General features: G+C 39.1%; 1 protein-coding gene across 2 annotated transcripts; it reads left to right on the forward strand.

The window, feature by feature from the left end:
• The first annotated feature begins 339 nt into the window (after nt 1-339).
• Nucleotides 340-24,517, forward strand: CBLIF (cobalamin binding intrinsic factor). 2 transcript variants are annotated; one of them, XM_083348200.1, is made up of 9 exons: nt 340-428; nt 3,397-3,573; nt 5,215-5,358; nt 7,004-7,159; nt 7,522-7,703; nt 8,099-8,285; nt 8,947-9,082; nt 9,476-9,594; nt 11,043-11,683. In XM_083348200.1, the coding sequence occupies exons 1-9, from the start codon at nt 359-361 to the stop codon at nt 11,102-11,104; spliced, it is 1,233 nt and encodes a 410-aa protein (XP_083204326.1). In that variant the 5' UTR covers nt 340-358; the 3' UTR covers nt 11,105-11,683. The 2 variants fall into 2 exon arrangements, with proteins under 2 accessions (XP_083204326.1, XP_083204327.1); XM_083348201.1 differs by lacking the exons at nt 9,476-9,594; nt 11,043-11,683 and adding an exon at nt 24,329-24,517.
• The last annotated feature ends 1,774 nt before the right edge of the window (nt 24,518-26,291 follow it).

Genomic DNA, 26,291 nt, shown 5'->3' on the forward strand with positions numbered 1-26,291 from the left:
TTCTTTCTGCCCTGATCTTTGACCACAGAATTGGAAACTGGGCAAGATAAAACATTTGGTTCATCCAGTGCTTTTTGTTGATCCACGTTTTATTATTAAACAGGACTTTTAATATTCTCTGGGAATCATCTTGCAGTGGTACTCAGTACCCCACTGCCAGGCTCGCCGAAGTCCGACCTTAAAATCGCAGTTTTGTCAGCTTGCATGTCTTGAAGGACATGTCCACATTAAGAGGCATTACTCAATAACTCTTGCTTTGTTGGGAAAGCAACAGGACAAGGGAGGAGCCCTCTGCCTCTGCTTTTAAATCACAGCAGAAGTACTTCCCTGTGCTTGTCCTATTGCATGATAGACCTGCATGATGATGAGGGCTCTGCTGGGATTCCTACTCTTGTTTCTCAACCAAGGACAGCACTGCCTTAGCTGCGGTAAGTAGGAAGAACTTGACGCTGCCATTTGCATTCCTATTTCCTTAAGTCCTTATTTCCTTTATTTCAAGAGGTGCCCTTAGAAAACACAATGCGTTTTCCTCCTCACCAGAAATCTGCTGCAACAATTTACGCTTCACTAGCTTCTTTATGGATGTAATCAACCTCAAAATCTTTGCTTTCCTACTGTTAGCTACATGTGTTCCACTTTTAAGGGGTGAGGAAAATTTGTGAATACTAGTGGTTACTTAGCATCAGTTTCCTTGGAAGGAAAAACATAATCTCCTTGCATGATAAAGAGTTTATTAATACTCTGTATCAGTAAACAGAATTCAACAACAACAGATGCACTCCAACTGATCTTCATTTTGTATCAGATTCTTAAGGAGCCTTTATTGGCATAACATTTCTTACCAAGACAGCTTTTTGTTATCTCTTCCCAATTCAGCACAGGTCAATGTACTACTATCCATTCAACTAGATTCTTAGATGGGTATTTAAAAATGAATTACAGTGCATTCAGAAAGTATTCAGACCCCCTTCATTTTTGTCAATTTTGTTATTCTGCAGCCTGATTCTACAGTTGTTGAAATTGATTCCTTTTTTTCATTAACCTACACTCAGTACTCCAGAATGATTAAGTGAAAACAGAATTTTAGAAATTTCTTTCTATTTGCATGCACGTCAAGATTCCAACACAAGCAAATCAATTTACCAACAGAAGCAGAAACAAGAGAAAGAATGCAAAACAGTAATTCCAGTTCTAATCTACAGGGCATTTGCACCTGTCCTTCCTTGGATCCCAGTTTAGGGAATATCAACTATTTTCCTACTTCTTCTATATGATTACATTTTCCCCATTTTTCGAAGAGATGGGGTGTTATTGACACAATGCTTTCTCACAAGCACAATATGTCAAGGCTGCTAACATCGAATATTGCTTGACAAGAGATGAAGAAGTAGCCATTTCATATGCTAAACTTGTGCATTGCTTTAAGAGATTGGGAAGGGGGAAGAGGAGGATTGTTCCTCAAGGCCATCTTAAAATAAAAAACTGATTCTTTAAATTAATAGGAGAATATGATTAATAACAAAATTAGAAAGGTGGAGAATTGTGTTTTAATATATTGTGCAAACTTCCTTCGAGCAAGCATTTGCCGGTGTATTAGGCTAATAAAGGACTTTTAAGGTAAACAATGCCTCAGAGTCACTTGAAAAGCCCATACGTCAGAAACTTGACACAATAGATATGTCAACTATTAATAAAATAATTATATTAATTCCATTTGTCTTAACACTCAAGAAACTTTAGCCATAGAGTATTGTATTAAGCATCTTCTAATGCAGAACAATCCATAAAAGCCTGGGATTTCATGAATAAAAGAAATGATAATGGTTTGCTCAAGACTACACATCATTTATGACTGCAATAAAGTTGATATTGGAGGTTCACAGCTCCTTCTTAGCATCAAATTAATGTAGCTTTTTTATACCTTGCACTTGTTGGATAAAATTTTTATTTATTTATTTATTTGTATCCTGCCGTGGTGGTGCAGCGAACATAACCAACATACCTTCCTCCTTCTATTTTCCCCACAACAACAACCCAAAAGTCACCCAGCTAGCTTTCATGGCTAAGGTAGGATTTGAAAAATAAGGTAAAATGTGCTCCGTATTAGAATCTGTACATTGTCAGCAGAATTACAGTAACTGTAAATATATGCAGAGTGCCTTTCCCTTATTTAGGAATTGCTACAAAAGCTCCATCTAAGCTTTGACACTTGAAGAAAAGTCTTTGATCCTCCAGAGGGGCTAGCAACCAATTCCTTGGTTGGAGTTTAGCAAAATATCCACATTCATAGCTGAAGGCGAGGCTCAGATAATTGCAAATAGTCTCAGTTCTCACCCCACAAAAAAGTACAAAGAGATACAAAAGGGAAAAAACAAAACCTTAAATGTATACCGATAACTAAACACAGCTTTTTTTTGGCTCACTGTCAGTGAAAAATTTCATGTGCAACATTTTTGCCAAAAGCAGATAAATTCACATAAGTCTGGATACCTTTATGAATAACAAGTCTGCTACGTGAATATTAACAACTCATTTGTATGGATCTTGCGTGATATATGCAAAGTATTTGAAGTTAACCTTATTATAATTACAGAATTCACTAATGGGAGAAAAATTGGTGGGCAAAAAAGGAGCAACAGCCCCAAATGCTACCAATGCAGAAGAAAAATATAATAGAGGCAATTTCTGAGGCTGAACTCCAGTGCTGTTGACAAGCTACGTACCGTATTTTCTGGCGTATAAGACGACTGGGCGTATAAGACGACCCCCTATATTTCCTGTTAAATTATAGGGTTTGGGCTATACTCGCCGTATAAGAATACCCCTCTTCCAACGCACACTAAATAAAAATTAAAAAACATCAGATTTGATTTTAATATGGTAATTTTAATTCAAATGCTTATGACATGCAGGTGCTTAGTAGGAAAACTGTCACTTATAAACATAAGGCTGTTTGTCATCAAACATGTAAACATAAAACAGTGCAAGTGGATTAAACAACAACAACAACAACAATAATAATAATAATAATAATAATAATAATAATAATAATAATAATAATAATAATAATAATAAGTTGGAGCGGACCTTGGAGGTCATCTAGTCCAACCCCCTGCTAAGGCAGGAAACCCTATAAACCCTGTAAAAAATCACAGACTGCAGCTTCTTCTCCAATTGGTCCTGCTTTCCCTGCGCAGACTAAATGGGAGATCCGCTCCAGGTTTTCCAGCCAGCCCTGTCCCTAAATTTTCAGCACCCGGCGTATAAGACGACCCCTGACTTTTGAGAAGATTTTCATGGGTTAAAAACTAGTCTTATATGCCAGAAAATACAGTACATCAGAATTGTCTAGGAACAATGCTGTTCTGGATAAACGTCTAGCTGTCTTTGTTCTAGATGTCCCAAGTGATCGGCAATGGTTGGTTAGAGGCCTCCAGACTCAACTGGAAAATTGGGCCAGCCTGCAGATTAAACCTGATCCCAGTGTCCTGATCGCTTTGAAACTGGCTGAAGACCAGAATCTTAGTGTGATAACCCTGTTGGTGAAGCAGATAAAAGAAACCGCTGGAACAGGTATGATGCTTGAAATGAGAAGCTTTTACATAAACGAGTTTATTGGTTTCTAGAACCATTTCTAAACCAGTTTAGATCTTTAATTTGTTCCATTTTGTAAAGAGGCAAACGTAGAAATAATTTTTCAGGTGTCCCTTTTGATAATTATGAGTAACTTGCTAAACCGAACAGACAGTGAAAAAGCTTTATGATTTATTTTGTTTTTACTAGTACATCCTAGTTTTGACTACAATGTACGTCCCAAACTTAATCAAAACTAAGGAAGCCCAATTCTATTTCTAGAATTGCCACAAGGTTTTTTCCCCTGGTAGTATAGCAGGTAGAACACTAAATAACAAATTTTCATCATGACCATATGCCCACACTTAGCAAACGTCCTTGGTGGAGCAGTGGGCTAATGCCTCCTTAAGTAACACCAGCTGCCTGCAAAAGGCTCGCGTCCCACCAGGCTCAAGGTTGACTCAGCCTTCCATCCTTCCGAGGTAGGTAAAATGAGGACCCAGATTGTTGGGGGCAATAAGATGACTTTGTAATAATGCCGCTTGGGGGGGGGCGAAAGCCCTAATAAGCAGGCATATATATAGAATGAAGGCTACTGCTAAGTTTGTAAGCCGCCCTGAGTCTTCGGAGAAGGGCGGGATATAAATGGAATTTTTAAAAAATCTGCTTAAATGTTTCCCTGTTACTGTTTGGTACAAGGAACTAGAACAATTTTATGAATAGGCCAAAGCAGTTTTGTTTTTATTGTTGATCACTCGTATTAAAAGAATCTTGCCAGAGTGGCTCCATTCCCTTGGGAACCAGTAGGTAAGGCTTCAGTAGCCCGATTTGTGAAGTTTCCTCCCAGGGTGTGACTCCATGCTGGTGCCCCTTCTTACTCTCACCTCTCTTTTAGCTGGTGATTCCTCCATGGTCACATAACCATTAAAGTAGATATTTAAGTATACCTTATAATAGTATGTATGTAACTCACTTTTGTCCCCTAAACCTACTCTAGATCATCATTCTCCACTCATGTGGAACCATATTGTGGATGAATGTTAACTGAATAGTATCCTCAGAATTTGTATCTCTCATTTTTAAAATAAATTGCCAGTCTGTTGAGTGGCATAAATACAATGGATTTATTTATAGTCCTCTCAGAAATTTCATTGTCTAAAAAAACCTGCTCATGTAAGTGGGTGTTAAATTGCAGCTTAAAAAGCCCCCCAACAAACAGTAGGTTTCAATTAATGATAAAACAGAAATTAAGAACTTCATGGAAAGAGAAAAACAGAAAGAAGCATTTTTCCCCCCCTGGAGCTGAAATTACATTAACAACTGTGAGTCTCTATTAATTCAGCCATATCTGTGTCTAGACATTTACAGATTACGGTACGATGCATCTGACACCAGGAACTCCAGACCATGAAACCTTACATTATCACTAGTTTGCCTTTAAAATATCAACCAGATGGTTCTGCAACGTATGCAAGGAAAAAGAATCAGAGGGGGTTTCCGCTTACATCCCAATTTTAAAGCAGCTCTCCCAGATGTGGTGGGCTGCAGTTTCTAGACTTCCGGCCAGGATGGGAAAGGGTATTTTACTGCTTTTGAGGCATTGCTTACTCAGTCTTTGTCCTCTCTCGTCCCTTCTTGCAGAGATGACCTCTGGCAAAGTGGCCCTTTATGTCCTAGCTCTTCGGTCCGCCTGTCAGAATCCTGCTGATGTCAGCACACCAGAAAAACATGTCAACCTGGTCCAAGTCCTTGAAGAGAAAACAAAGGAAGAGATTAAGCATATCCGTAAGGAGACAAATGGGCATTAGATTCCTCCTGCCTTTCACTCATGAAAGATACAAAAAGGATAATTAATGCATGGATCCTTGGCTCTCTGTGCTCTTTCTCCAACATTGGCTTGCAAGGATGGTACTCAGTTGAACTGAAATGCCCAATTCTCAGCCTATGAGAATTGCTCTCTTAGCCATACAGGCAGTATCTGTTCTTTGTTCCAGTTGCGAGTAATATTTTCTTTCTAACATTTAAATGACTGATACAACTTAAAATGTTTGTACAACTTTTCTCCAGATAACTCAAATAACTTTTCTCCCTATTTCACAATGCAAATGCCAGCTGAATCAATCTGCTGTTGGAATACAGATCCGGCTGTCAAATGTGACCCCCATTTTGCATTCATATTTTCCTTTTTTTTTTAAGGAAGAAAATGCACTTTTGTAACAGCTGCAAAATTGAGCCAGAGTGGTGATGATGATTGAGGATGGCTTTTTAACATGTATTTAAGAGCCATGGTAGTGGTTAGAATGCAGTAGTGCAGGTTAATTCTGAGGACTGCCAACTGCCAGCAGTTCAATTCTCACCGGCTCCAGGTTGACTCAGCCTTCCATCCTTCTGAAGTCAATAAAATGAGGAGCCAGATTGTTGAGGGGGCAACATGCTGACTCTGTAAACCGCTTAGAGAGGGCTGTGAAGCACTGTGAAGTGGTATATAAGTCTAAGTGCTATGGCTATGGCTATTGCTATTGCTACTTATTTATTTATAACATTCATCTAGGTACTCATCATGAACCAAATCCTGGGTAGCTCACCACTCAAAAATAAAACAGTATCAACTACAATAATTATGTAGACATTATGCAAATCTGATTTCCCCCATTGACTTTGCTTGTCAAAAGCGGGCTGGGAAGGTTGTAAATAGCAATCACATGACCCCAGGACACTGCCACTGTTGTAAATGCATACTGGTTACCAAGGCCATGAATTTTGATCACATGACTGTATAGATGTTATGACAGTCATAAATGGGAGGACCAGTCGTTCCTTTATTCAATAGCACTGTAACTTTGAACAGTTGCCAAACCAATAGTTTTAAGTTGAAGACTATATTGTGGAGTAGGTAGTATTATAAATTATGCCTAGGAGAGGTTTATAACCCTTTGGAGATATTCCCCCTATAGCATTATAAACTCTCATGCAGTAGGAGAATGGGACTTCATTTTCTTCCCCTTCTCATTATTTCCCCGCATTAGAAGCTAACTTGCTTTCCAGGTTAGAGGGGAAAATCTGCAGCTACAAACCCAATCATTCTCCATACAGTAGCTATATGGACATCTACCAGGTGCGTAGACTTCAATGTTGTTGCCAGCTGAGGAATTCTGGAATTGATTTCTACAGATCTAGAAAATGCTAGTTGATACAAGGTTATTTTTCGTGATTTAGAATCCTGCACCATTATGGTTACAAATTCCATGGGGATCCCATGGAAATACAGCTGGTTTGTAATTTCAGATCTCTCCTTCTCCAGTAGCACTCTTTAGAAATAGTTTTCCATTTCTACTGTGTTTTGAACTCAACCTCCAAACAGTAATGGGCTGAGGATAGATGTCTTGGGTGGCCAAACAGGATGTAATTGATAAACATGCTTACTTTCCAGATACTACTGGGACTCCCAAGACCACCTACTACCAATTGGCTCTAGATACTTTGGCTCTGTGTATAGAAAAAAGTCCAGAACTTGAAATTGCTGCCACCACCCTGGCCAAAGCAGCCCTGGCTAATAGTTTCCAATTCCATGGTCGTTTCTCTGTCGGTAAGAGATACATATTTCATTTCTGAATATGATTTTAAATTATCTTTGAAGGAGTTTTGACCATAGCCTTTTTAGTGATACCCTGTAATGATCCTGGGAAATAGGTTGGACTGAGAGAAGGTGAGTGGGACACTGGGGAACCTCATGATGAGCAAGTGATTGATAAGCTAGGAATCCATTATCCATTGCACCATCCACAATGATAACTTGTAATAAAAAGCCTTTTCCAATTTGGCCTGCTTCTGTCTGATATCTGCTATTGTCCAGCACTTATACCAAAGAGATCCATGACTCTTCTTAGATTGGCAAATACTCCTGACTTTCTTCTCACAGCTCAATCCCTTGTTTGATGTAATTCACAGATACTGCTGCCGTAGCAAGTCTGGCACTGTTCTGTGTGTATGAAGGAAGCATCTCATCTCAGCAGAGCAAACTTCTAGGAACTATACAAGCATCCTTGGCCTGGATCACAAAGCAAATCCTTAAAGAACAGCAGGCGAATGGCCTCATTGGAAATATCTATAGCACTGGCCTTGCAATGCAGGTACACCTGACCTTTTATTTGGGAGGGATGAAAATCCAGGAATCTGGTCTTTATCCCTTCAAAGCCTTGGTGGAGCAGTGGGCTAATGCCTCCTTAAGTAACACCAGCTGCCTGCAATTAGTGCAGGTTCGCATCCCACCAGGCTCAAGGTTGACTCAGCCTTCCATCCTTCCGAGGTAGGTAAAATGAGGACCCACATTGTTGGGGGCAATTAAGCTGACTTTGTAATAATGCCGCTTGGGGTGTGTGTGAAAGCCCTAATAAGCAGGCATATACATAGAATGAAGGCTACTGCTAAGTTTGTAAGCCGCCCTGAGTCTTCGGAGAAGGGCGGGATATAAATGGAATTAAAAAAAAAATCTTACAGCATCTCTCTCTTTCTTGCTGATTTCCAGGCTCTCAATGTTACTTCTGAGTTCTACTCTGATAATGCATGGAACTGTCCAAAGACCCTGAATGAAGTGCTGAGTAAGATCACTGAGGGAGCCTTTAGCACTCCAGCTGCTGCTTCTCAGATCCTGCCTTCTCTGGTGGGCAAAACCTACTTGGATGTGAGCAATCTCACTTGCACCTCTGAAACTGGTAAGGCAGCTATTGGAAAGAAACTCTTCTGGCACCTCCCTTGTTCTCTGAAGGAGAGAAAACAGCAGATTTGGCTAGTGAGCTATAATCATAGCTTAATGAGGTCCACATTCCCCATCACTACATTCCCACACCAGGAACAGGTAGTTTTGCTATTATTGATTATCTTGGAGACCAAGGAATTATTCTGAAAGAAATGAAAAGATGGAGGCTGGAGATGAAAACAGGTGTTTAGTGTCTAATAACATTGGAAACAATCATATAATGCTCCACAAAGCTATGCTACCAATGTTATGCTACTTTCACATAGCTTGATTCTAACTTTCGCTTAATTCTGGACTCAACAAAAATGAAAATGAAAATGAAACAGGAAGGTGTTGTGGTGCTGAGGATTGCCTATTTTGGAACGATCCATTTAACTCACTGTTATGGATCTGCAACTTCTACTGAATGGATTGTCCACAACGATGAAAATCAACTGCAGCCACTAGCAATAGTAACATTTTAAGCATCTTCAAATGGATGCCAATTTTTCCTTCCAAGTCTCAGCTCATCTCACTGGCTATCCCTCGTCTCAGCTATGCAAGCCCAGGATTGGCATTAGATACTAAGGATGTAATGAGTTAGTTCACCTGCCTTCTCTTCTCTTTTTTTTTTGCAGTAACAGTACATTATACAGTAATCAATAAACTAAAAAAACCTTATTTCAAGTATTCCACAACTGTGAAAGTGCCAAAGGATTCGGTGCTGCTCGCTGTCTTGGAAGCAGCTCAACAACTTAATGCAAAGGAATTCAGGTAAATAGTCTCCTGATAGATTCATTCTAGATTCTGTCTTTGACCTTTTAGGGACGGTATTCAACCTAGGATGTGATCTACATAAACTTTTCAAATTTTCAATTCAAGAAACCTCAAATCTTTACCAATGTATTTTAAACTCTAATGTTTGATTTTAAGGTGGCACGTTGGATAAATTGGAATATTTGATTTCTATGAATATTTTCACCTATAATATGCCTGATCTTTTTTCATTCAGTTTTTCTTATTTTATTTATTAATTTTTGAAATTTACTTGCTTACAATTTTTCTTGTGTACGTATTATCTTCCCATAAATTACGATGATATAATTCACCATTTTCCTATTCATCCTTCCTTCTTCCTGCTTTTGTAATGAATTTGGCATCTTGCAGCTTTCAAGCAGAGGAGACCTCTTGGGGCCCCATGGTCACCTCTATCAGTGGCCTCCAAGCCAACACCAATGAAAAGACCTACTGGCAGTTCCTCAGTGGCAAAACGCCCCTTGAACAAGGTATATTTTCCTGGGAAGAAAGAAAGTCCTGAAAGATACAATATAGTCCTCCAGATACCCGCAGTTTTATCTCCCATATTAATTATGATTAACTTGTTAGTCAATGTGCAGCTATAGGATAATAATAATTAACATGAACAAAATAATAGGTTGATGCCTGTTCAGACAGCAAATTCTTCAGGTTGAGCTCAGCTCCTCATGACTTCATAGTTTAGGTAGTTTTCTCAGTGCAACACTGAGAAAATTATGTGTCTTTGCCTTCTCCTGGAATAAGCTTTCAATTTCCCAGTCTACCCTACAGTGCTGGCATGACCTAGAAATATCCTGTCTAAAGACTAATCAGCTTTGATCTGGCTTAGCTTTTGATCCCAGACAAGATTTGCCAAGTGCTGCAAATAGTTGGGAGCCTATTTAAATGCACAGTTCCCAAAGGGCAAGGTGCACAGAGGAAACACAACATACAGATTTTACCAATGTACCAAGGCAACTGATATGCAACTCAAGAAAAATCAAGGTTGTAAATCAGTTCTGCACCCAGTCTAGGAAGACAGTTGCATTAGCGAGGGCATCAATCAAATGAAGTTAGGGCTGAAATGTTGTCCCAGAAAAAGACTGAGCAAAGGATTGAGTTGAACAAGAGGTTGGGGGTACAATAGCAAAGTGAAGATTCAGTGGCAGCAGAGGGACAGAACCTTGAAGATTGAGAAGACTAACTGGTCTTCTAATGAACGGTTGCCTAACATTATCCAGTAATGTTCAGTTATTGATGTGCATAAAGCTGACACATATATATTACAGTATAGAACATAGTTGTCCAATCTTTAGACTTGCCCGGGTTGCACTGAATGAAGAGGAATTGTCTTGAACCACACATAATGCATGTAATATAGTTAATGTATATAAATAACAAGCTTCCTTTATGTTTATATTTTTTATTATCCTGTGGGGTTGCATTACTAACCATCCAAGGCTGCATGAGACTCATGGGCCGTGTGTTGGACATGCCTAGTATAGTGGATAGGAGAATGCAGTGCATTGGATTTGATCCTAAAAGGATGCTTCAGTTCACTTAACAGTGTGAATATAGTTTTTTACTCTTTAAAGCAGCTACATCTTTTTGGGGGGGTTTACATGGCAGCAGCACTTAGGCATCCGGGGGGGTTCGGGGGGGGGGGTGCAACAGGGCAAATGAAAAAGTGTGCTTTATGACTCAAATCCTACAACTTATGAATTTGCATCTAGTATTAGGATTGGGGTTGTATTGTGATATTATTGTATGGATACTATTTTGATCATCATGACTGGCTGTGGCCATGTATACAAGGCAGCTGAGTATCTGCATATATCTAATCTATAACTAGTTTTCAAACATCTACACATTAAAGCTTATAATATATCTAATCTAGAGAGTATGACCTATTGTTCAACTTAATTTTTTACGTTGGCAGGTGTTGGTAGTTACAGACCAAGAGATAATGAGCTAATTGTGGCCATCTTCAGTAGATACTGAACTATTACCTATAATAAAGAATCAAGAATCAAGTCTGTATTTATCAGATGATAGCCAAGTCTTCTGCATGGAATTTGATACGTTACAGTTCTGGCAAGATGACAATAAAATAGTGGTTTGATATGTGCAAAGTTCTGTTTGTTTAAAATTATTTAATAACTGAAGGCCAACCACAGTAAAGTACTGAGTTGTCACAGCTGTCAAAAATAACATAGCCCAATTGCAAAAGAAGTTTTAATATCTCCTTTAAAAGTTCCAAGTACTGTTCCAAACTTCGTGTTTCCATGGAAATTATACAATGTCCTTTGAACAAACACTTGGCTGAGTATTATTAAATTTTGGTCACAAATTTATGTTCTTGAAAACAAGGAAGGATTGCTAAAGATACAGGTGGTTTAAACAGGTGGACCAAAAGATTAATCAGATTGGCATTGACCCTGATTATTTGTTTTTGGGTTATGACATCATCATTTTATTGTATTATAAAAAGATTGAGGGATAACTCAGTACAGAATGGCAAAAGCTAAAGGTCTGTGTTTACTGTGTGACTTTTGGAATAAATTGCAAATATACTTTTCAGCTCCTTATGTTTATATTTAATTAGATACAGAATAGCCTTTTCAAAAGCTAGATTAAATGTGTTGCCATCAAATATGCCATAGAGCAGGGGTCTTCAAACTTGGCCCTTTTATGACTTGTGGACTTCAACTCCCAGAATTCCTCAGCCAGCGTGCCTAGCTGAGGAATTCTGGGAGTTGAAGTCCACAAGTCATAAATGGGCCAAGTTTGAAGACCCCTGCCACAGAGTATATTTCAAAAGATCCTGATTTTGTTCCTGGAATGTGTGAGTGTATGTGTGTTTTTCAAGTTGGCTTTAACAAAAGCTAAGGAACATGAGACTTTATTTCTGGTGCACACTGGATAATTGAGAAAGCCAAAGTACATGAAAAAGAAGTGATTATGTGCTTTATTAATTATAGAAAAGTCTTTGATTATGTCAATCACATAAAGCTGGGGAATGTGCTTAGAAAAATGGGAAATCCAGGATAACTCATTGCTCTCATGAAAGAATTGTTTATATGGATGAGCTGCCCCCTTTGGCCAATTTCAACTTCTTTGTGAAGTTTGTTAGCTTTTGTTTTAGGGTAATTTTTCATCTTTTTGCCCTGGCAGTGGCTGTGAGGTTGGGACTGAAGAACAAGGGAATATTGAATGTTAGGGAAGGTTTTATTTCCTGTCAATTATATAGGTGCTTTTGAACTTAGGTGTTGGAGAAGACTCCTGAGAATACCCATGGATAGCAAAAAAAAAAAAAAAAAACAACCCCACCACATGTGGAACATTGAACACATTAGCTCAGATTTCTCACTGAGAAATGTTCAGGCTCAAATTATCCTATTCTGAATACATGATGTAAAGTTATTTATTCTAAATACATTGTGCAAAGTTCTATATTCTGAATACATTATGCAAAGTCCTAACTCTCTGGAGAAGGCTTTAATGCTGAGAAAAGTGAAAGGGAAGAGAAGAGGACAACCAGGAGCAAGGTGGGTTGATCTCAGTTACATTTATGCTAAGTTCACCTTGGAAGACCTGAAGAACCAGGGATGGATCATCATGGAGAAAATCTGCCTATGTGGTTACTCAGAGTTGAATCAAAGTAGATCGTATTTTATTGTACTGTGAATTTTCAGCAGGATGTTATTCAATCTCCTTTAAAATCAAAACCAAGGAGTGACATTTCTGGATATGTTAAGTTTTATTCACACATAAGAATCCTAAAATTATAACAGCAACAGCCACATTTTCACTATGGCAATTAAAAGAAGGTCTCTAGTAACACATCAATAAGAGAGTTTAAAATGTTTTATGTAATATTTATCAATTATTTTACATATTAAACTGTTTTATTTAATACCAACTTTTAGATTATATTTGCACTTTGCTATTCAAGGTTTGGCAATAAATAAAATTAAATGAAAACTCGTTACATTATGCTAGCTTGTAAGTTTGTAAGTACTGTTTATCACTGACACTATCCCAACAGTAATATCTATCTCTATAGGACAAATCCAACAATTGTTGTGGAATAATTTTGCAGACAATCCAAAGCTAGGCAGGGTAGCTAATACTTTAAATGAGAAAGACAGAAGATTCAAACAGAACTACATAGGTTTGAGCTATGGGTTGAAATGGAGAGAATATAGGATGAAAAAGACTTGGCTTGGCAGTTGTCTATGGAGATTCTTAATTATCCAGGTCCCAAATGTGTTTTTTCCAAAAGGTGACTGTTTTTTTCCTTGAAAACATTTTGCTTCTCATCCAAGAAGCTTTTTTAGTTCTGACTGAATTGCACAAGATGCCTCCAAGAGGCCAGGAGCAAGACATAAAGACCTCTCTTGTTGTTGGTCCCTACCAACTGGTTTCAGAGCTAGCCTTATATTTGGCAGAGCAACTAACCAGCTCAGATGGTAGATAATTGGGGAATGAGAGCAACTGAGGGGAGAAAGCAGTATGGCTGGTCTGAAGCCCCTATGTCAGGGGTCTTCAAACCTGGCCCTTTTATCACTTGTGGACTTCAACTCCTAGAATTCCTCAGCCAGCATACCTGGCTGAGGAATTCTGGGAGTTGAAGTCCACAAGTCATGAATAAATCCAACAAGTAACTGAAGCAATCACATATCCAAAGTTAGGTGCACAGAAGCAGCCACTTCAGATGAAATAACTACTACAACAGAAAATTAGGATCAAACTCTTTGTTATAGATAAGCCACCAAGCTCTTTAGGACACTTGACAGCCCTATCAAGCCACTTTGTGGCTCTGCTCACAAATCATGCTGCTTTCCTAAACTTAACTAAATCAAGACTTATTCAATTAACCCAATTGTCAACCCTGAACTAATTACAATATGCAAATCTAAAAGGCAATTAGTACTGGTAGTTTGTGGTCCCGGGAGTTCTGTAAATTTACCTTGCATACCTTTCTATAAAGGTGCTCTCAGACTGATTTATTGGCTTGGTTACATAAACACAATCCTTTAATTTGATTTGATTACTGAATTACCCCATTTTCCAGACACACACAATATATCAATAGAAACTGATAATTGTATTTATAGCTTCTGTAAATAAGTTTGAAAGGTACTTTTTTTCTTTTTCTTTTTTGTACTTTTAGCTTTTTCTTCAATTTCTTTTTCTTAGTTTCTATTAGTTTCTATTAGTTTTTATTTTCCACATATATATGGATTTGTCTAATGGACTGTTTCCAAATATTAGTTCAGGGCCCAGCAGCTGTCCCAATTAAGCAGGCAATGGTAGGAAAACCAGTATTTTATTTTGCAATTGCAAAACAAAAACATTTGATCAAACATGGTGCCTCCCCAGCAAACAGGCTGAGTGAAGGATCCTGAAGACAAAGTAACCAAAACTCTTATGCTAACAAATATGCACATGTACATCTGATAAACCCAGGCTGTTTATGAGCATTGTATTAGAAATAGAAAAAGAAAATAAAAAGTTAGCTTGGGAAAAGACATCAAGCGTCCTATAGAGTCCCTTGTAAAAAGATACAGTTGCCTTCAATTGAAAATGTAAAAAGTAAAAGAAAGAACAATAAAGCCCAAGCTGCTTTAGGCATTTTATAAATAGGACAGCCTGTTGCACATCTGGCTTTAATGGTGTAGTAGGTAGTGTTGAGCTAACTGACAAAAAAACACCCAAGGACAAAAAAAAATCCATTTTGTTATCTTTCTGTTCTCTTTATATCCTTTTCATTAGAGATTTGGGGTGGGGTGGGTGCTCTTTAGCATTAAAAGTGTGTATTCAGTGATATCATTATTTGCACTGGACTGGAGGAAGGGAGGAATATATTATTGAGCATTATTACTCCTCCCCCTCCCATTTGCTCACTTTCTTGGCCAAGTTATTTATTGCTGACTTTATCGATTGTTCTCTGGGGAAATAAATATCAGAGTATTGGGGGATTTAGAAAGGTAGAGTGCTCCACAGTTGCAAAGGAAACTGGTACTTCAGCAAGCTATTCTTTTTCTCAGTCTCATCCAACTGCCTTTCAAGAAATGAGTCATAATATGCCAGGGCAGCCATTTTAGGAACTGATCAGCATTCCACCCCTCTGTGCCCCACACCAGCCATTTTGTAAGCAATCCAAAGTTTGTTCTCTACACCAGACTTGTAGACTTCAACATGCTGGTTAGGGAATTCTGGGAGTTGAAGTCTTTGCATCTTAAAGCTGCCAAGGTTGGAGATCCCTGCTCTAGACAAAGGAGTTCTTGAGAATTCAAAAGCTGCCCCAGTGCTTTGACATTTGAGTGGATTCTATTTTTTAACATCCTTCACTGGCTTTTAATCCTGGTTGGCCCAGCTTTGGGGGGAAAAAAATAATCACACAAAGATAGATCCAAAACCCGGTGGACTGCCATTTGCTAGCTGCAGATTATATATATAACCTACATATCTTCAATTACTGGATATTATTCCAGTCAAACTTCCATTTAAAAACTTCCACTAGATAAACTGAAAGATTACATGTTTGTTTATTTCCACCTCACAGAATCCATGAATTGTATCTGTTCATTTAAAAACAAAAAGAAACAACCACTTTATCGTAACCCAGAAAACCTTCATGCAACTGAAAATCTATTTTGCACAAGCTAACTTAACTAAGGGGCTTCCAAACAAGACTTGCCTATTGATCTGAAACAGCAAATCTAAGAAAATGTCCAGAACTTAAAAACCATTGAATTTTCTTTTTAATTCTGAGCCAGATTCCCCAATGTTTTTCTTTTTTACAACTTGGAGAGGTGTCCTAATAAAATTTTCTCCCCTAACCCAGCAATGATTCACTAGCCTGGTGAAGCTGGGTGCTTTCTATTTTGAGCACAGTAAAGCAAGGAAGCTAACTCTTCTGTTACAGCTTATAATGCACCACCAGCACTGATATAGTTTCCTAAAAATATTTCATTAATTCTAATTAAAAACAGTTTTCATTAGATTAGTTTTTTGGTAAATCTTTAATAATGGGAAACATTTTGTAAATAACAGAACGTTTAAGTCTGTTCCTCTGAAGGCATAGTGCAGTGCACACCAAAAACAACCAACCAGTTTCTTTCCATATCTCCAAGTTGTGTTCCCTCTCTACATTTACCTGAGGAGTTCTGACTAAAAACACCAGTGATTAAAAACAACAAAGCCCATAGTCTTAGATCAGACATGTCAAACACAAGGCCCGGGGGCCGGATCCGGCCCGCGAAGTGGTTTCATGCGGCCCGCGAAGCCATCCTGGAAACAGTGAGGGAACGGCCCCCACTGCCTTGGCCCTGGCCCAGAGACCCTCCTTCTGCCAGAGACCCTCAGATCTGTCCCACTCCTGCCCAGGCCCCCATAGGCACCCTTGATGAGAACGAGGTAGAGCTGGCCACGCCCACCCAGTAGGCCATACACACTCTAGCCACGCCCACCCAGTAGGCCATACGCACTCTAGCCACGCCTACCCAGTAGGCCATACACACTCTAGCCACACCCACCCAGTAGGCCATACCCACCCGGCCCCCCGAGGGCAACGGCAATGCTGATGCGGCCCTCAATGAAATTGAGTTTGACACCCCTGTCTTAGATGATTCTCCATCATTCACAGCAACTACTCAAGAATTCTCTCAGATGAGAACCAGGTCCTTGGCCCTCTCATTGGCTTCATTTGTAGCTCATGCAATACGCAGGTGCCTTGGCTTCTTCCAATGAAACTATAAGTTATTTTCTTACCTAAATGAAGAAAACATTTCCTCTATTTTTGAGTCAATTGAGGTGATATAATACATACTCAGGCTGGGTTCACATACCCTTCTTGGATAAAACACAGGCTGCTTTTTTGGTTAAATCGTATAATCATAATCTGAACTAGACTGTGTCATTTTTCTGTGTCACATAATATACGTGGGTATATGCATAGTTCTGTATTTTTGTCATGTTTACATAGTGTATATTGGAGGTGGTGACCCTTTGAGAGCTGTGTGCAGTGAAATTTCATTTTAATGCATGCCGATTAGTCTATATTCAAAGTGATAATAAAGTTATTATTCTACTATTCTGTTCTGTTCTAACATACCTCATCTATAGCATTTCCACGATGTTCTACCAAACTAAGAGAGTTTGGAGTCATGATTCTGGTGGAAGATACAGTGCTATTTTTCCTAGGCAAGACAGTTCAGTGGTCCAGTTCAGTTTTATTTCCTCTTTTCTCAACCCAACTTCTCTTCCATGAAATTTATTCCTTCCTAGCCATTAACCTGTGCTAGATGCATAGCTCAGCAAATGATTTCTTAGCAAGTGGCTGTTATCTCACATATGGTGCCAAGTTACATAAGCCATCTTCCTTCTGCTAATATGTACACTTGCCCCACCAATTTCTCTGAAAAGTTTTTTTTTCTTTGACATCTCCTTCTCAAACTGGTTCCCACGAAATGTTGAGGAAATTGAGATAACCAAAGAAAAGTCAACAGCCCTAGAAATGAAGTGACTATTTGGAGATAAAAGGTTGGTAGGAAGTCTATATAAAGGTTGTACCAGCAATCTATTTAAAGCGGGGGGAAAGCAGTTCTTCACCATTGACTTCCAATATTATGCCACATCAAGGAAGACCTGGCCTTAAAAAAAGGACAGACACAGATTCCTATCCCAAAATGTTCCTCTTCACTATTATCCTGTGTGTGTTCTGCACAGTCACCAATGCAGCTTCCATTTCTTCAGGAACTTGCTGTAAGTTTTTTTAATCATGCTTCCTCTTGGGTCAGCCTTCCTTAGCCTGATGCTTCTTCCTAACTTGAAGATCTTTTGACTGATCTTCACAGCCAAATGAACCTTGCAAAGGACATGCAGGAATTGGGTATGTCTAGTTTAATGACATGACGGACTAGGGGTGACATGATAGCAGTGTTCCAATATCTAAGGGGCTGCCACAAAGGAGAGGGGGATAACCTCTCTAAAGCACCTGAAGGCAGGATAAGAAGCAATAGATAGAAACTAATCAAGGACAGAAGCAACCTAAAGAAAAATTTCCTGACAGTGAGAATAATTAACCAGTGGAACAACTTGCCTCCAGAACTTGTAGGTGCTCCAACTCTGGAGTTTTTTAAGAAGAGATTGGACAACTATTTATCTGAAATGGTACAGGGTTTCCTGCTTGAAAGGGGGTTAGACTAGAAAACCTCCAAGGTCCCTTCCAACTGTTATTCTGTTATTTTGAAAATAAGTGCTTCATTTGCATTACTGTGCTGTGCAAAGCACCTCTTTTTACAGCCCTAGAAACATTATAATATTTGTGCACTGTGTGGATTATCGATGCATAGGGCCAACTTTACCTCATGGAAATAGTTCTATACAAAAAGGTAATTAAAATGTAATATAGTCAAAATTTAGACACTTGGCGATTGACTCTTGATGGTTGCAGTGTCCTGGGGTCATGTGACACAATTTGCAAACTTCTGACAAGCAAAGTCAAGAGAAAGCCAGATTCAAATTAACAACCATGTTACTAACTTAATGACTGCAGTCATTCACTACAAACTGTGGCAAGGAAGGTCGTAAAATGGGGCAAAATTCATTTAACAAATGTTTTGCTTAGCAACAGAAATTTTGGGTTCAATTATGATCATAAGTCAAGGACTACTTGTAGAGACAGTTTCTGAGGCTGAATTGTAATTCTGTTCACAAGCTACATCAGAGTTGTCTAGGAACAAGTGCCATTCTTGATAAACTTCTGGCTATCTTGGTTCTAGCTGTCCCAAATGATCAGCAAGGATTGGTTAGAGACATTCAGAATCAACTGGAAAATTGGGCCAACCTGCAGGGCCAACCTGATCCCAGTATCCTTATTGCTTTGAACCTGGCTAAGGACCACAACCTTAATGTGATAATGCATTTGGTCCGGCAGATAAAAGAAACAGCGGGAACAGGTATGATGATGCTTGAAATGAGAAGCTTTTACATAAATGAGTTTATTGGTTTCTACAACCATTTCTGAACCAGTTTAGATCTTTAATTTGTTCCATTTTGGAAAGAGGGAAATGTGGAAATAATTTTTCAGGTATCCCTTTTGATACCTGTGTCTAACTTACTAAACGTAATTGATCATGAAAAATACCATGAAGGTTTGTGATTTTGTTTTTACTACCATAGTCAGTGCTTTTTTTTGTAAAAGAAAAAGGTGCCGGAACTCACACATGTCATACAACACGCCTTGCCTACCCTACAAGGTTCCATCCAAAAAAGGTGCCAGAACTCCGTTCTAAACGTTCAATGAGAAAAAAAGCCCTGACCATAGTACATCCTAGTTTTGACCACAATATACCTCCCAAAATGAAATAAAATTAAATGTCTTATTTTATTTATATAAATGCCAGTAACCTTTTTCTTGGCAGTAAATGGCCACTAAGGGGCAAAGTTTTCAGCATGATCATATGTATACAACTGGCAAAACTTCATATGCTAAATGTTTCCCTGTTACTATCTGGCACAAGAAATCAGAGCAATTTCATGAATAGGCCAAAGCAGCTCTCATGTAAGTGGGTGTTAAATTGCAGCTAAAAAAGCCCCCCAACAAACAATAGGTTTCAATTAATGATAAAACAGAAATTAAGAACTTCATGGCAAGAGAAAAACAGTTTTGATTAAAAGCCTTAGAAGCATTTTTCCTTCCTGGAGCTGAAATTACATTAACAACTGTGAGTCTCTATTAATTCAAGCCATATCTGTGTCTAGACTTTTACAGATTACGGTACGGTGCATCTGACACCAGGAACTCCAGACCATGAAACCTTACATTATCACTAGTTTGCCTTTAAAGTATCAACCAGATGGTTCTGCAACGTATGCAAGGAAAAAGAATCAGAGGGGGTTTCCGGTTACATCCCAATTTTAAAGCAGCTCTCCCAGATGTGGTGGGCTGCAGTTTCTAGACTTCCGGCCAGGATGGGAAAGGGTATTTTACTGCTTTTGAGGCATTGCTTACTCAGTCTTTGTCCTCTCTCGTCCCTTCTTGCAGAGATGACCTCTGGCAAAGTGGCCCTTTATGTCCTAGCTCTTCGGTCCGCCTGTCAGAATCCTGCTGATGTCAGCACACCAGAAAAACATGTCAACCTGGTCGAAGTCCTTGAAGAGAAAACAAAGGAAGAGATTAAGCATATCCGTAAGGAGACAAATGGGCATTAGATTCCTGCCTTTCACTCAGATAACAAGAAACAAAAAGGATAATTCATGCACGGATCCTTGGCTCTCTGTGCTCTTTCCCCACCATTGGCTTGCAAGGATGGTACTCGGTTGAAGTGAAATGTCCACCTATTTCAGGAATGTTGTCTATGGCATGCTATTCAGATAGCTCCAAGTGGTTTCAGGATCAACATAAAGCTAGCACTCAACTGTCTGTCTCAGGATACAAATAATCAATACTATAATTACTCTCTTAGGCTGGCAACTAATTATAACATATTCTCTTCTGTATTTGAAAGTGTAATGCAAGTTTAATTGCTTACAAACATTCTTAAACCCTTTGGGCACATCTTCATCACACGACTGAATCCAGTTCTCTACCTACAATATCTCACAATTTCTATTCATTCTGATCTTATTCTGCAGAAATGTATTTTCTGAAGAAAATGTACTTTTATAACAGCTGCAAAATGGATCTAGAATAGTGATGATCATCGATCTGGGTTCTGTAATATTTATTTATAACATTTATCTAGTCACTCATCATGAACCAAATTCTGGGCGGCTCACTACTCAAAAATAAAACAGTATCAACTACAATAAAAACATTAAAACCAATAGACCTGACACAACTAAACTTCCCCATGTAGCACATCATATGTCACAACCAATCGACACTGTACATAAAAGCTACTAAAAACAGCAAAGCCTTTGCAAGATTTCTGAAAGGCCATGTTGGACTAATGTACTTGTAGGGAAGATTTGTCTTGGTTCAGGGTGAATTGCTGTGTGCTGTACTTTGTACTTTTGTACAAAGTACAAAATCTATTTTGCAATTTGATATCTGTATCTTTGCATCATGAGTTTCCAACAATTTATCTCACAGACACTATTCACAAAACTCAGTATTGTGGGGTAGGTAATGTTAATAATTATGCCTAGTAGGGGTTTATAGCCCTTTGGAGATATTCCCCCTATAGCATTATAAATTATCATGCAGTAGGAGAATGGGACCATTTTCTGCCCCTTGTCATCATTTCTCCAGCATTTGAACCTGAATTTGCAGCTACAGACCCAATCATTCCCCATACAGTAGCTATGTGGACATCTACCAGATGCATAGACTTCAATGTTGATGCCAGCTGGAGAATTCTGGAATTGATTTCTACAGATCTGGAAAATGCTATTTGATAAAAGGTTATTTTTCGTGATTTAGAATCCTGCACCATTATGGTTATAAATTCCATGGGGATCCCATGGAAATACAGCTGGTTTGTAATTTCAGATCTCTCCTTCTCCAGTAGCACTCTTTAGAAATAGTTTTCCATTTCTACTGTGTTTTGAAAACCTCCAAAGAGTAATGGATGTCTCTGTGACCAAACAGGAAGTAATTGATAAACATGCTTACTTTCCAGATACTACTGGGACTCCCAAGACCACCTACTACCAATTGGCTCTAGATACTTTGGCTCTGTGTATAGAAAAAAGTCCAGAACTTGAAATTGCTACCACCATCCTCGCCAAAGCAGCCCTGGGTGATAGTTTCCAATTCCTTGGTCGTTTCTCTGTAGGTAAGAGATACATATGTGATTTCTGAATATGATTTTAAATTATCTTTTTATTCTGAGCTTTGAAGGACTTTTGACCATAGCCTTCCTTAGTGATACCCTGTAATGATCCTGGGAAATAGGTTGGACTGAGAGAAGGTGAGTGGGACACTGGGGAACCTCATGATGAGCAAGTGATTGATAAGCTAGGAATCCATTATCCGTTGCACCATCCACAATGATAACTTGTAATAAACAGCCTTTTCCAATTTGGCCTGCTTCTCTCTGATATCTGCTATTGTCCAGCACTTATACCAAAGAGATCCATGACTCTTCTTAGATTGGCAAATACTCCTGACTTTCTTCTCACAGCTCAATCCCTTGTTTGATGTAATTCACAGATACTGCTGCCGTAGCAAGTCTGGCACTGTTCTGTGCGTATGAAGGAAGCATCTCATCTCAGCAGAGCAAACTTCTAGGAACTATGCAAGCAGCCTTGGCCCGGAGCACAAAGCAAATCCTTAATGAACAGCAGGCGAATGGCCTCCTTGGAAATATCTATAGCACTGGCCTTGCAATGCAGGTACACCTGATCTTTTATTTGGGAGGGATGAAAATCCAGGAATCTGGTCTTTATCCCTTCAAATCTTACAGCATCTCTCTCTCTCTTGCTGATTTCCAGGCTCTCAATGTTACTTCTGAGTTCTACTCTGATAATGCATGGAACTGCCCAAAGACCCTGAATGAAGTGCTGAGTAAGATCACCGAGGGAGCCTTTAGCACTCCAGGTGCTGCTTCTCAGATCCTGCCTTCTCTGGTGGGCAAAACCTACTTGGATGTGAGCAGTCTCATTTGCACTTCTGAAACTGGTGAGTCAGCTTCTTCAGTGGAAAGGAACTTCTCTGGCACCTTGCTTGTTGTCTGAAGGAGAGAAAATAGAGAAATAGAGGCACAGTTTAATAAAGCCTGCATTGTAGGTCCATCTTTCCCCATCACCATATTTCCATGCCACAAAAAAGTAGTTTTGCAGTTATTTGTTCTGCTGGACTTCCTGGAACTATAACAGTTATCCTGGAAGAAAGGGAATGACGGGGTGTGTGTGTGTGTGTGTGTGTGTGTGTGTGTGGAGGAAACAGGGCTATTTCCAGGTAATATTTATTTCACCTGGATGCATTTTGGATATTTCCCTGGAGGGAGCCAGAATCAGCTAAGTTAAAGAAAGACAAGCACTTTTTTGTATTTATTTGATGTGTCCAAAGGTTGAAAGAGGCACTATGAGAACACTCTAAAGCTATTGGAAAGGCATGGGGCACAACCTTCAGCATTTTTTATTCAAATCTATTTTTATTCAAAATAAACGTTATGCTACCAGAGGTTGAAATCACTAAAATTAGTGGCCTATGTCACTAATTAGAATTGCAGAAGCCTCCACAAAATTATGCCACCAAAGTCAAACAGAATTTTCATCTAATTAAATGCTTCTTGGATCCACAAAACAAAGGTGATGCTGTAGGTGTGTGCCATGGATTGCCCTCCCTGTAACGATCCAATTTATTTAGGGTTATTGATCTGCAGCTTCTACCTAACAGCTCATCCATAATGATGAAAACTGTGTGGCCTTTAGCATCACTCCGCTTGTCAGACTGGCCAGGGTTGGTTCTGGACTTTTTGTACAGGGATTCTGGAAAATACAACTGGAGAGCTGTACACCATCTCTGTTATACCAGATGCAAGAAAAAAAAGGGCAATGGAGACATGGAGCTCTGGTATAACAAGCATATTTTAATTCTGCCCGTGGATCCACTTTCACTACAACAAGGAGGAGCAGTCTTTTAATTTCACACCAGTTTTTGCTACCAAGTTTAGCTCATATCACTGACTCTTCTAAATCTCAGCTGCGAAAATATAGAATAGTCATAGGATATTGAGGTGTAATGAGTTATTTCACTTGCTTTCTCTTCTCTTTCTTTGCAAGTAACAGTACATTATAGGGTAATCAACAAGCTAATAGGACCTTATTTTGAGTATTCCACAACTGTGAAAGTGCCAAAGGGTTCAGTGCTGCTCGCTGTCTTGAAAGCAGCTCGACAACTTAATGAAAAGGAATTCAGGTAAACAGACTCCTGGTAGACTCATTATGGGTTCTGTCTCTGAACTTTTAGGGAGGGCATTCAGCCCAGGATGTGAACTATGTAAACTTTTCTAATTTCCAGCTCAAGAAACCTCAAACCTTTACCAATGTACTTTAAACCAGCTGTCTTTGGGCTGGAAGCTGGATAAATCTGAATATCTGATTTGCATGAACTATTTTCACCTATAACATTCCTCATCGTTTCTGTTTCTTTCAATTTTTCTTGTGTGTACATTAAATACCTCTTAAATTACCACGGTATAATTCACCATTTTCTTATTCATCCTTCCTTCTTCCTGCTTTTGTAATGAATTTGGCATCTTGCAGCTTTCAAACACAGAAGACCTCTTGGGGCCCCATGGTCATCTCTATCAGTGGCCTCCAAGCCAACACCAATGAAAAGACCTACTGGCAGTTCCTCAGTGGCAAAACGCCCCTTGAACAAGGTATATTTTCTTGGGAAGAAAGAAAGTCCTGAAAGATACAATATAGTCCTCCAGATACCCACAGTTTTATCTCCCATATTAATTACCGGTATGTTGAAATGGAGAAGTGAATGTGCAGCTAATAATAATCAACATGACCAAAATAATAGGTTGATGCCTGTTCAGATGGCAAGTCTTCAAGTAGAGCTCAACTCCTCATGATTTCATAGATATATCTAGGTAGTTTTCTCAGAGCAACACTGAAATTATGTGACCTTCTGGAATAGGCTTTCAACTTCCCAGTCTACACTAATGTGCTGGCGTGACCTAGAAATATCCTATCCAGAGACTAATCAGCTTTGACTCTACTTAGGTTTTGACCCGAGACAACCTATTGTTGGAGCCTTGGTGGAGCAGTGGGCTAATGCCTCCTTAAGTAACACCAGCTGCCTGCAATTAGTGCAGGTTCGAGTGCCACCAGGCTCAAGGTTGACTCAGCCTTCCATCCTTCCGAGGTAGGTAAAATGAGGACCCAGATTGTTGGGGGCAATAAGCTGACTTTGTAATAATGCCGCTTGGGGGGGCGAAAGCCCTAATAAGCAGGCATATACATAGAATGAAGGCTATTGCTAAGCACATTGGTTTGTGCATAAATTGTAAGCCGCCCTGAGTCTTCGGAGAAGGGCGGGATATAAATGGGATTTTTTAAAAAAAGCCTAATTCCCAATGGTAAGGTGTACAGAGGAAACATAATATACAGATTTACCTATTTACCAAAGTAACTGATATGCAACTCAAGAAAAATCAAGGTTGTAAATCAGTTCAGCACCCAGTCTAGGAAGATAGTTGCATTAGCGAGGGCATCAATCAAATGAAGTTAGGGCTGAAATGTTGTCCCAGAAAAAGACTGAGCAAAGGATTGAGTTGAACAAGAGGTTGGGGGTACAATAGCAAAGTAAAGATTCAGTGGCAGCAGAGGGACAGAACCTTGAAGATTGAGAAGACTAACTGGTCTTCTAATGAACGGTTGCCTAACATTATCCAGTAATGTTCAGTAAAGCTGACACATATATATTACAGAACATAGTTGTCCAATCTTTAGACTTGCCCGGGTTGCACTGAATGAAGAGGAATTGTCTTGAACCACACATAATGCATGTAATATAGTTAATGTATATAAATAACAAGCTTCCTTTATGTTTAATATTTTTTATTATCCTGTGGGGTTGCATTACTAACTGTCCAAGGCTGTATGCGACTCGTGTGCCGTGTGTTGGACATGCCTGGTATAGTGGATAGGAGTATGTTGTGCTTTGGATTTGATTCTAGAAAGATGCCTCAGTACACTTGGAAGTGTGAATATAGTACTTGTTTTCTACTCTTTAAAGCAGCTGTGGCTTTTGGGGAGTTTACATGGCAGCTGCAGCTTAGGCATCCTTTGCAGGGGCACAGGGCAAATGAAAAACTGTGCTTCATGACTCAAATCTTACAATTTATGCATTTGCATCTAGTATCAGAATGCCACTATGATAGTATGGGGTTGTACTGTGATATTACTGTATGCATACTATTTTTCATCGTGACTGGCTGTGGTCATGTATGCAAGGCAGCTGAGTATCTGCATGCATCTATACATATTGAAAGCTTATATCTAATGTAGGGAGTATGATTTACTTTTCAACATCATATTTTTATCTTTACAGGTGTTGCCAGCTACAAGCCGAAAGATAATGAGGAAATTGTGGCTATGTTCAGTAGATATTGAACTATCACCTACAATATAAGATAGGACTAAGCCTGCTTTCTATCAGAGGATGCCCTTTTCAGACAAAAAATATGGCAAGATGACAATAAAAGTGCTGATT

The sequence above is a fragment of the Vipera ursinii genome, assembly GCF_947247035.1.
Source record: "Vipera ursinii genome assembly, chromosome: 1".
Lineage (NCBI taxonomy): Eukaryota > Metazoa > Chordata > Lepidosauria > Squamata > Viperidae > Vipera > Vipera ursinii.

Excerpts from the sequence above, each read along its gene's own strand:
- CBLIF (XM_083348200.1), top strand. The coding sequence starts at position 359 with ATGATGATGAGGGCTCTGCTGGGATTCCTACTCTTGTTTCTCAACCAA. Across the intron at positions 429-3,396 it reads ACAGCACTGCCTTAGCTGCG|ATGTCCCAAGTGATCGGCAA; the intron begins GTAAGTAGGAAG and ends TCTTTGTTCTAG. Across the intron at positions 7,160-7,521 it reads CCATGGTCGTTTCTCTGTCG|ATACTGCTGCCGTAGCAAGT; the intron begins GTAAGAGATACA and ends TGTAATTCACAG.